This window comes from Penaeus vannamei, chromosome 41, assembly GCF_042767895.1.
Source record: "Penaeus vannamei isolate JL-2024 chromosome 41, ASM4276789v1, whole genome shotgun sequence".
In the NCBI taxonomy this organism is placed as follows: Eukaryota; Metazoa; Arthropoda; class Malacostraca; order Decapoda; family Penaeidae; genus Penaeus; species Penaeus vannamei.
This window is the reverse complement of record NC_091589.1, coordinates 6,234,554-6,247,053: the sequence shown is the minus strand read 5'-3', so window position 1 is coordinate 6,247,053 and position 12,500 is coordinate 6,234,554. Positions and strand designations below refer to the sequence as shown.

Genomic DNA, 12,500 nt, shown 5'->3' with positions numbered 1-12,500 from the left:
GAATGTGAATTAGAGGAATATTATATGTTTAATGTAGTTTTATACCATCAGAGAAAAACGTACTTATTTTCCATATCTATTTCCATGTATGAATACTCTTAGAAATAAAAGCCTTTGCGTGGCAGTGTTATGTTAGCGCTGTTTCAGTCAGCCACCGTCCACCCTTTGTTCCTGACTCTACAAATGTTTTGTTACCAAATGAGGATCTTATGAGACCGTTTCCCACATATAGCAGAGTATTTAAGTTAACTGACGAGTCTCCACGCGATCATGTTGTTTACAGCCAGCGTCTTTCGGTGAATCGTGGTTAACAAATTGATCAAGAGCTGATTCACACGACACTGTCACATCATAGAATAATATAGGCTAAGAGAAAGAAAAAAGAAGTATTCCAGCAATCTCCACAAGGTCAGTTTACCTGTCTGTAAGCCAATATACCTTGAAGGCGGGAATTCATGGCATATTCTTCATTTTAAACCTTAGTAACGCTTGTCAAATTAGCTTACAATTTTTCTTCCCAAAGGCTCCGCGACTACCCCCCCCCCCCCCCCTCCCTCCACTGATGACCCACCGGCTCGGAAATGCACTGGAATCCGTTCGACCAAAACGAAGTTAAGAATCGCAACAGAAACGAACAACCTTATTCTCAAAAGGGAAGTGATTTAACCTCTCTATCTTATGACATGTAAAAAAGCGATAATGGTGCCATTCACCGGCTTGTAATTGCACGCTAGAGCAGTTTGTGGTATTATCAGGCCTTGGATTGCCCGCTCGCAGGCGCCGGTGCTTGCAAGAACTTACAGAAAGGCTTGCCATACGTACATATGTCTATATGTATGTATGTGTGTGTGTATGTATGTATGCACACACACACACACACACACACACACACACACACACACACACACACACACACACACACACACACACACACACACACACACACACACACACATATATAAATATAAATATATATATATATATATATATATATATATATATATATATATATATATATATATATATATATATATATGTGTGTGTGTGTGTGTGTGTGTGTGTGTGTGTGTGTGTGTGTATGTATGTATGTATGTATATGTGTGTGTGTGCATATATATGTAAATACATACATATATATATGTCTGTGTGTCTGCGTGTGTGTGTGTATGAGAGAGAGAGAGAGGGAGGGGGGAAAGTAAATTGTAGAGATGCATAAAAAGCGGCTTCATTTCAGCATTAACCGGATCTATCTAGGTATAATTTAGTAAAAGAAAGATGTGGTGGAGCCTTAGGGGGGGGCAATTACTCCTCCACCCCTCCCCTCCTCCTCCTCCTCCCCAATTGAGGCTCCTGTGCATAATATCGATGTTCAATACCTTAAAAGAATACCATTATATATATCATCCTATAGAATCAAAATACAATTTCCTCTACGATGTTATATAACCCGTCTGCCATTTGGATAGATATAATGAGACACTTATAACGAAGTTTACCATACCAGATTTTTCAAAGAAAACGTATGTTCTCTCTGTATACAGAAAACGTTAACTGTACTAAGGGAAACTTTTTTATCTCTTCCAACAGTGACGTGAATGTGTTGACAAATAGTTGTCAGAGGACAGTGTGAGAAAAAAAATGTATTACTAATAGAAAAACCAGGAATATGACGAGGTGAATCACAATTATCATAGATTGATAGATAGATAAAATGAGAGAGAGAGAGATCTGTACAAAATTTGATTAAATTATTGTAACAGAGAGAGAGAGAGAGAGAGAGAGAGAGAGAGAGAGAGAGAGAGAGAGAGAGAGAGAGAGAGAGAGAGAGAGAGAGAGAGAGAGAGAGAGAGAAAGAGAGAAAGAGAGAAAGAGGTGCAAATTTTTTGTTAGTTTAGTCAGTCGAAGAAACAGACATATATCTTCCGCTAAAATAGCAGTAATAGTACTAGCACTAGTACAAATAACAATAAAGCCAAACAAAAAATAAAAATAGTAACGATAAGTATAGTGGCACCAGTAGGTCTAGTTACTATTTATAGAATTGTTAACCATTTACGAAAGAACAAACTTACTCTAGAAAAGAACAAGACACGTCCTTGAAATAAAGATATTTATCTTTACGACATTTAAAGTGTTGATAGTGACGTCATCCAATTGCTTGCAATTGCATAAGGGCAATTTGTGGCTCGTAATTAGGCCGTAAATTGCGCACTTGAAACCACACATGCTTGAAAACATTTACTTGGATTCGTTATTTTTTAATAAATGCATGAGAACGAGAGAGGGCGGCAGGAAAGAGAGAGAGAGAGAGAGAGAGAGAGAGAGAGAGAGAGAGAGAGAGAGAGAGAGAGAGAGAGAAGGAGAAACATGCACACATACGTATATGTATATATATATATATATATATATATATATATATATATATATATATATATATATATATATATGTGTGTGTGTGTGTGTGTGTGTGTGTGTGTGTGTGTGTGTGTGTGTGTGTGTGTGTGTGTGTGTGTTTGTGTGTGTGTGTGTGTGTGTGTGTGTGTGTGTGTGTGTGTGTGTGTGTGTGTGTGTGTGTATACACACACACACACACACACACACACACACACACACACACATTCATCGCATATATTTGTCAACTATTTTAAGAATACTGCTATTTAGGGGACGCGACATCTTTTTCTTTTTTTTTAACTAGAGCAATTGAAAGCAAGAAGACCAATTATCCACTCAAAGAACACATTCCGTATGTTTATAGCTTAAAAGATAGTAGTGACAAACCACTCGTTATATTTTCCAGAGATAAGCATAGACATGTTAGGTATGTTAGCTTTTTTCATGTCATGGTGTTTATTTGTCTTTTTTTGAAGTGTAAATTAGTAATTACATTTATGTTATACATTTTGTTCGTAAAAAGTCATTTTATATTCAAGATCCTTATCTACTACATCATTGCGTTCGAAAGCGTGTATTATGGAAGGATTAATATCGTTTTTTTTTTCATTCTTGTTAACCTTTATATTCCCTATGGTCAAATATGATTTACCTAATACTCAATTATAGTTATAATACCTAATTTTACTATCAGCTTGCGAGGTAAAACAAGAAATATGAGAGTAAATGAATATTTTCTCTGGTTATGAGTCTTCGAACACAAGCTGAAGGTAAACAGACCGTCGAGAAAGAAAGTGAAACTTCCCTTCCTCTTCCTCTAACTGTGATAAATCTAGCATAATTACTCTTAAAAGTAAGTGAAATCTACCGTAAATAGCAAGTAAGGATCATAACTTCGTAATGTGTGTTTCATTAGTGATTGTTGATTTATTTCTTAAGGAGATGAGTTGAGAAAAGCTAAACTTATTTTTTTAGGAAATTGTGCCAAACTATGGGAATAACTTATATATTCTCATGTTATTCTTGTAAATGTTTTTAAGGAATGACGTGTCGTTGCTTTTCTCAGGTCTTGATTTCCAGCAAGTTCAGCCTAAGAACATTTTCCTAGTTTAAACTACGTGGAACTTTTGAAGTTTTTACTAGTGTTTACTGACCTTGAAGATGCATACGTATTTGTACCTTTATCATTATCAAGGTTTTACGTCGCGAGAGTCTTTTCTTGTTTTATTTGTGTGAAAAGTAACCATAATGAAATGTTTTGCAATTTCTATTGTACATATGCTGTTGCATGAAGTACTAATACTAAGTAGAGTATGCCATATGTGACAAATGTGTAATATACTTTGCTGTAAAACTCTTGAATGCATGGCATTTTAATGTATTTTTGTTTTATTTGTTATCATATACTGTATATTTTGATAGCCTTGGCAAGAAGTATACTTGCATTAATATTCTTTCAAAGCATTCGGGTATAAAGTTAATACTGATTTATTCTACGTTGTAATTTGTGTGATTTGCAAAATATTATGTGTATTTTTCAATGATCTTTAAATGCTTTTTGGATACACTGTAATTTAGGTGTGCAGTTCCATCGATTTCCATATTAGCCACTAAACATTCATAGTGTGGGAAGTTGAAGGACATACATACCTCCCGAACCCTATATCAAAAGCAGGACCCTCTTCCCCTGGGGTATTACCATTAAGAGGCGGGAAAGGAAATAGCTAGCATATGGCTTCATCCTGTAACTTAGTGACCTGTGTGCCTATGGACATACCCTCAGACTTGCACTTAGACTCAGGCCAACTCTGTATTATGAAAAATTATATGATTTTAATGTGATTATGTTTGATGGTACTAATGGTAATGATGATGATATGACTGTAAGATAATAGTAAACAATATTCTAAACAATAGTAATGATTACAATATTGATAACAGAAATAATGGCAATGTTCAAGTAAAAATTATCTTTATTGTAATGCTAGTGTCATTAATGATGAATAAATATATGCTAGAAAAATACTTACTGAACTGAAAAAAGATATAGGATATAGCTACAAGGATGAATAAGATATAGCTCTGTATGTTTATATATATATATATATATATATATATATATATATATATATATATATATATATATATATATATATATATATGTTTGTGTATGTATATTATATATGTTTATATATATATATATTCATATATATATATTATATATGTATATATATTTATATATATATATATATATATATATATATATATATATATATATATATATATATTATATATAGATATATATACATTTATATATATATATATACATATACACATATATATACCTATTTACATACTTATATATACCTATATATTTATATATCTACCTATATATATATATATATATATATATATATATATATATATATATATATATATATATATATATATATATATATATATATATATATATATAAAATGTATGTACATATGGAAAGATTATGCCACAGATTCACTGCCAAATGAGATTGGAGATTAACATTTACATTTCATTCTGTTTATTTTCATACCTGTTCATTCATTTTATTCTATTTTATTTTTTACAGACTGTAGTAACAATGAAGCCTTCAGGTGCTATTAGATATCCAGTACAAGGTAATGTGGCTTGTCATGTTTTTTAAAATAGAGTTTAGCTCTTCTTTCTTTTTTGATACCTGTATTATTTTATTATGTCTAAGGCATTGTTTTTTTTTCATTTATTCACTCACTTTCTCTCACTCATTCTCATATAAACTTTCACTCCTACATTTTCTCTCTCTCTCTCTCTCTCTCTCTCTCTCTCTCTCTCTCTCTCTCTCTCTCTCTCTCTCTCTCTCTCTCTCTCTCTCTCTCTCTCTCTCTCTCTCTCTCTCCATCTCTCTTTCTCTCTCTGTCTCCCTCTCTTATTTTCTTTTTATGTCTCATTGTTTTTCTATCCCAGTTTCAACAAAGCTTGGTAAAAATGACTCGCTTCTAAACAAAGTCCATTCTCCCTCCTCCAGGTGTGACCCTCCACAGAGTAGCTGCCGGGAAGAGGTCCCAAGGAGATGGCCAGGAACAGGTGGAAGCCCCCTCGTCTCTTGTATGTGAAACGGGAAATTCTGTCAGTGGCGAGACAGCTAAACAGAAACCCACCCTACACACTGTCGAGGAGAAGGCTAAAACAGAGGGAAAGCCCTTAGACCGGAAAACTAAATCAGAACCAAAGTTGAGTCTAGGGGGTAAGAAAGAGGGTGGAGGGCCCAGGAGGCTGGGATCGGAGAAGTACTTGCCCGAAGTGGCTGACATCGCCCACAAGCTGACGAAGGTGTCTGTGATGTCCACTCCAGACACCCACCTCCTTAACACGCCCCCAAAGGACATGCAAACCAAACGCATGATTCCAGTTCTCCCAAGCTCTCCAAGTGGCGGAGTTGCTGCAGCACTTTGTGCTGCTGCCAGAGAGGGGTCTACAAGCCTCTACACTCAGAAACGCAAGGAACCAAAGTTTGTGCCATATGAGCCCTACAAAGGCTGCGTGAAGCCAATTTTCACCAAAAAGAAGACAAAAGTGGTGCAGCAAGAAGCAGCAGGGAAGTCTGTTCCAGCGGTATCAGAGGAGAAGGACAGTGCCTCTAAAACAGAGCCAGTAGCTGATGAACAGAAGACCACAGAGAAGGTCAGCAATTTTTTTTTTTTTTTTTTTTTTTTTTTTTTTTTCTTGAGACATTTTTCATGAATCTGGATAATATTTTTGCTCATAGTCTTGTTAACTGTTCTTCATTTCTGTACACCTCTTATGTCACAGAATTAAAGTCCTTCAACACTGGGTTGGGAATAAGATCTAAGTTTATTTGCTTTTTATATTGAGCTTGCTACATAGAGGAAAAAGATGATAATGATAATTCTAAATTGATGTGATTTCACTTCCTTTCCTTTCCCTTTTCATTCCTTTATTCCTTTTCCTCTTCCTCTTCCATTCCATACACAGAGAATATACTTATATAAGAGAAGAAAGAGAAATTTCAAATCATGAAATCACTCTCATGCTTTGCAGCTAAACATCATGGTCAAGGACTTTGAGCGCGAGAGAGCGTCGTGGGAGGAACAGACCAAGGTGCTTATCGAGGAAAAGAAGAGCATGGAGGAGCAACTGAGCCAGATGAAGAAAGACAAGACCAATTTGGAGAATCAGTTGAAGATTCAGTCTCAGGTACAGACCCCCCCCCCCCCAGTCTCTATCAGAGAAAAAATGTTAATTGTATATGATAAACGTTGATCCCTGGTAATGATAGAAAATAATAATGACTTACAGTTAATGTATAACAGTTATATTGTTTGCTTTGGTAACAAATGTTTTAAGGTTTTTGCTGTAGAATTATTGTGGTTATGCAGTCAGTTTTGTCATCAAATTACTTCTAAAACAGTTCATCATTTCTATTAGGGATACATGTTTCATCTCTGCATTCAGGTTTGAAAAAATTAAAAAGCATTTAGTCCTTTGACAGTAGAACCTATCATCTCCACAAACAGAAAAACAATATATCCTGTTAGACTATATATTATATAAGAAAAGCAATGTTGATTAGACCAACCCATTTTCTTAGATTTCTTATTTCATCTCAAATATAGTACTAACAAAAACAGTGTTTAGAACAAAAGAAAACAGACAATTTAACACAACCTCTCACCCACTCAACCCCAATCTTCCTTACAGGTCAATGCAGAACTCAAGAAACTCTTGGTGGCTTCAGTGGGAGAAGACGTACAAGGCCAAGTGCAGGTCCTCACTGAAGACAAGGCGCGTATGGCCACCATGATCCGGCGGTACTCGGAGAGGGTTGACCGTGATTATGAGGAAAAGGAACGGATGGAGATTCAGTGCGATGTTTGGCGGTCCAAGTTCCTCGGGAGCAGGTGAGGTGTAGAAGGGAGTGAACCAGGTGCAAAGTTTTGATTTTATTTTGATTGTCAAGTGGAAATAATTCTTTTTTTCCTATTTCTTCTTTTTCCCTTTCCTCTTCATATTCCTCTTCATGGTGCCCTTGCCCTTCTCTTCTTTCTTGCAATTGCCTCCTCCTCTGCCACTTCCTTCTCTTCTTTTACCTCTATATTCTTCCTTTTCTTCCTCTGTTTTCTTCTTTTCCTCCTCTCCATCCTCCTCCTCCTCATCCTTTTCCTCATTTTTCTTTTTATAGTCTTTCACTGCCCTCTTTCTTCATTTCACTATTTTTGATGCCTATTCTGACACCACTTTCAGATAACTATGTGCAGAACTCATTTATCTAAGATCTCTAGCAAGATCACAATGTTGTAATCATAGAGCCTCAAGAGCCCTTTCTTTCTGTCTCTCTTCTTGGTAGCATGTTGGTAGACGAGTTGGCAGGATGGAAGGCTGCTCTCATGCGACACATTGACGAGGCGGAGGAAGCCCTTCACGTGATGATGGACGAACACGACATGGCGAGGCAACATGTCCTGAACATGTACAGGCAAGTTTTAGCTTGATGACTATTTTTGATATTGTATGATATTTTTATTGTGTTTTTTTGTTTCTCTCTTTGTTTGTTTGATTCTTATTTCCATAGTTATTACTATCATTGCAATATTCATTCCTTCCAGTTTGGAAACATAGCATTATGAGCTGTTAATGACTATTTAATCCTGATAATCCTAACTCCAATTGAAGACCCCAGCTGAAGACTCCCACTTCTCCCCATTCCCCAGGATGAATAAACAACTGCGCGATGCATTCGACCCCCTCGCAGCACAATCGGGCGGTGTTGCTTCCCTCACCTCAGCCGACCTCGTGACACTGGCTGTGGATGGGGACGTGCTTGCAGAGACGGTCCGGGATCGGCTCCTGGGCGACTTAGGGAGGGCTGTGGGCTGTGGGCTCTCAGTGGAGGGCCTTGAGACACAGACCCCTGGCGAGAAGATGGCACGACAGGTAATAGCAGGCTATGATTTGGTTAGGGTTTGGAGGTCTGTTTTTATGTTAGATACTGAATAGATTCTTATTTATTTTTACTTTTATATATTTTTATATATGTCTTATTAATTTTTGATTTATTTGCTTGCTTTATTTTTAATTAATTAAATTGTGTGTGTGTGTGTGTGTGTCTGTGTGTCTGTGTATTTGACTGACTGACTGTGTATGTGTGTTATATTTGTTGTATTTGCACAGGTCTGTTTATCTGTTGTTCTTTTTTTTATGGATTTCCTCAGGGTTCATAATTCTGGACTATGATAGTGCAGGATATTTGTATTTATATTAATCCTTCTTTTTTACAGTTATCTAAACTTCATTGCTTAATTTGAAGAAGAAAAAAAGAGAAGAGTGGTTCCACAAGGTTGCTCATTCATTCCAAAAATCTCCTGGCCTCTATTTTTGTCACTTTCTCTTTCATTTTCTCTTTCATTTTCTTTAAGCCATATCATTCTTAATATTTCAGGCTTGTGGGAAGAAAATCAAGAAGCCGTTTGTGAGTAGCAAGGAATTCTCATTTTCCTATCCCAAGGAATCTTAAATACCGTTTGCCCTATTAGGATGAGATGCTTTCACAGTGTGCCATAGAGGGAGGGTAGCTGACTTGAACCCCTCTTATTTTTTACGATGGTTGATGCTTCTGCCTCTAAAAGCGAATGTTTCTTTGCGCTTCTTCTCTCTTTTAAAAGTGTATTGGTATTACCGATAGTTACGACCGTGTCGGTAACGATCTGGAATGGAACGATTACATAATCCAATGGCAGCAGCTTGAGGAATGTCTAAATTTGCTTAGTGATGCTGGTCATGAGATGATGTTACGTGGGGGAAGAAGCACATACACCCCCATTCCCCCAATTTCCCTTCACTCCTCATTCCCTTCTCCCCTCCCACCTCTCCCTTTCCTTCTCTAGTTAAGAGAGAATGACTCACAAGAGAGAGACGGAGACAGAGAGGAACACCAAAACAGAGAAATACACAGAGCTAAAAAGATACACCATGTTAAAAAGGTACTCCAAGACAGAGAGGTGTACACTTAATCAAGAGAGGTACACTGAGGCTAGAGGTACACCAAGACAGGGAGATACACAAGACAGAAAGGTACACCAGGACTAAGAAAGAGAGAGAAGATAAAGATGAGAGGATATGGGTGAGAGAGAGATGGGAGAGAAGAGAAATGCAGCTGTTGGGCATCATAGTGGCTGTTGCTAATATATTTTGAGAGGCTGTAGGAATAGAGATGAGGATGTGCTGTATATTTTTCTTTTTTTTTCTTTTGTAGATGCGTAAATATTATCTCAGCTTTTGTGCATCGTGGTTAATATCTTGAGAGAGCTGTTAATGAAATGCACTTAATATACTGGGCCTTGAGTAAAAGTATATTTTGTATAGCCAATGCTTCCATTGAATTGATTTGGAGAGGAGGTATCAAAAACAGGTCGGTTTAGGGGTGTATGGAGAGAAAAACAAGGTTTATAATCCTCTGGAAATAATTGAAGAGATTATTGCTATCCTGGTACATTAATCATTGGATTACCTTTTGCCATGTGCCTCCCATTACAGATCTCATACTTTTGTGTATAATTGAATCCCGTTTAAAGTCTCTGAGAATGCTTGTGCTTGTAAGAAGCTGTATTTTTAGCTTTCACTCTGAAGCTTTCTCTTACAGATAAATCAGTAATGGAAGGAAGTGCAGCATTTCACATAGATAAACAATCCATGAAATGGTCTATGTAAATACTAAACTTGGAGAAGGATATTTTGTCATGATGATTACACTGTAATACTGTGTTGTCTTCTTTTCATCATGAAACTCTTTGTTTAGTTTTCATTATCTACTCTTATCTCTTTTTCCTCTTCTTTCTGTTTTTCTGCCTTTCTCATTCAATCCCTTACAAGTGATTGATATTGAGATAGAAGATAGAAGAAATATTTGGAAAAAGAAGTTTTAATATGTATATAATAATACTATCTCAGTGATTTATATCTATATTAAATGTATCATATATTGTCATATCTATTTACTTCATTTGTATGTTAGGGTCATATGCTTAAAGAAATTTTGGAATACACTCTTTGAAGCACAAAATCCTCTACTAAGGAATAATAATCTTTTAAAAATCAACCAGTATACCAAAGTAACGGAAAAGGATAAGAACATTTGTGAAGCTGATCGTCCTAAATTTACGTTAAGACTTCCTACAATCATGAAGATTCTAACATACGAAAATTGTGTTAAGAACTGATTTGCATTACACAATTTCTTTAAGCATACGGTCATCAGTTAAATGCAATAGATCAAAAATCATCTTGTAGTCTGTATACCAACTGTTCTGTGGGACCGTGAAATTAATGTCAGATTTATGATGGTAATTTTATGTGATCATATTAGAAAATATTGCATACCTACCTAGCTGTTGTAGATGTTGAAAAAAGTTCAACATGTAATGTCTCTCATTTGTTATTCTTGAGGATTTCCCAGGTGTACATATATATAAAAAAACAAACCAAAGCTAAGGAATAAAGGGCTTTTCCCATTTCCAACGCCTTTTATAGTGATACGATGTGATGCTTATTCCATCCCATTAAAGAAGAAAAAAGTTGAAAATAAGTTTCCCAATGTTAGATCATCTTCTTCAAACTTTTGTTGTTGATCCAAGTAGTTTGAAAATGAAGGGTGATGTTCAGCAGTTAAGGAATTTCCGATGTGTTAGTTGCCATAGATTGTAGGTATCTCGTACTTCACTTTTTTCTTCCTCTTTAATAAAGTTAGCAAACTATCTTGGCTTCGGACTGTGGTCTTCATTTCTCCAAGAATGGAATGCAAGATCTTATATCTTTCCTTCAGCTAAACACAACCACTTCCTGAGCAGCTGGGAGACTTGTTTGTTTTGCAAGCTTTTCGATCTAAAACAGGAATGCTGTGGGATTAAGGTTACGGGTGTTTGATTGTCTGGTCCTTTTTAAAGGAATCTTTGGCAAAAGCTACACTCCTTTTTCTTTTTTTTCTGTGAGTTCCTTTGATTTTGGAAATGTATTTTTTTGCAAATTTGTAAATTTCTACTTCTTTGTTTTACTCTATCTTCCTTATAACTCCTTCATGTCAAATACACCACATATCACATTATACCGTAAATCTAACAATATGTTTGTATCTTTCTTTTCCCCCTTCCTTCCCCCTGCACAACAACCCTTACTTAAATCCTTACAACCTCGTCTCTCCCCTTCACCCCACACCCAACCAGGTCCTGGGCTGGAGGAACAAAGACGGACGGGCGTCATGTGAAGGATGCAGCACCGTCTCCCCAGGACGAAACGCCATGATGCACCGGTTCCATCCCAACACACGTTACGAACATGTCACCGTCAACTGCTGTGCCCACTGCAATGGGGAGATAAAAGTTGTCTGATTCATTTCTTAGTTTCTCCTCTCATGTTTCAGTTTAGTTTAGTTCATTTCCCTCTTTCTTTTATAGGGTTTGGGGAACAGAAAATTATGTTGAGATTATATTATAATTATTATTATTATTATATTATTATTTTTAGTTTAAGATTTTTCTTCCTTTCATTCTTTCCTTCTTATGCCTCATTCTGTGTCTTTCTTCTAGTTCTTAGGGGCTCGAGGGCGAAAGAGAAAGAATGTAAACTTTTTCCGTTTATAAAGTTTTTTTTTTGGGGGGGGAGGGGGTAAATGATTACTCTTTTAACTCTATGTGATAATGTAGAAGATGAAAAACAGAGAAATTATGTCAAGTGAAGAAGGAGAGAGAGAGAAAGATAATGATATTATGGATTGTATTTTTATATGTATTTTTTTTTTATTCTCTCTCTCTGTCTCTCCTTCTTCAGTTTTATGATAAAGAAAATAATGTCAGATTTATATATGACTGTGCTAATACTTAAGATATAGTGGAAATGATAATGCGGTGTATTTTAAGGTTGTAATAGGAAATATTTTTTATTCAGAGTTTTTTGGATGGGTAGGAAGAAGGGAGGGAGAGAATTCCATATGTTATTCTTTTCCTTGCATTGTTGTAATTTTGGGTTGCAAGGATCACCTTTGGTTATAGGTGTTCACAGATGTAAATGATAATAGATACAC

At 36.1% G+C, this 12,500-nt stretch overlaps 1 protein-coding gene across 2 annotated transcripts in view; it reads left to right on the top strand.

The window, feature by feature from the left end:
* The first annotated feature begins 3,110 nt into the window (after positions 1-3,110).
* Positions 3,111-12,500, top strand: part of LOC113811961 (golgin-45) — a 10,125-nt gene continuing 735 nt past the window's right edge. The window contains exons 1-9 of one of the 2 annotated variants that reach the window (XM_027363811.2): positions 3,111-3,247; positions 5,001-5,049; positions 5,436-6,091; positions 6,470-6,625; positions 7,130-7,329; positions 7,776-7,904; positions 8,140-8,362; positions 8,868-8,897; positions 11,644-11,955. In XM_027363811.2, coding sequence (XP_027219612.1) covers positions 5,013-5,049; positions 5,436-6,091; positions 6,470-6,625; positions 7,130-7,329; positions 7,776-7,904; positions 8,140-8,362; positions 8,868-8,897; positions 11,644-11,808 — 1,596 coding nt within the window. In that variant the 5' untranslated portion in view covers positions 3,111-3,247; positions 5,001-5,012 and the 3' untranslated portion in view covers positions 11,809-11,955. Of the gene's footprint in view, positions 3,248-5,000; positions 5,050-5,435; positions 6,092-6,469; positions 6,626-7,129; positions 7,330-7,775; positions 7,905-8,139; positions 8,363-8,867; positions 8,898-11,643 lie in introns of both variants that reach the window. The other variant, XM_027363812.2, reaches the window with a different exon arrangement.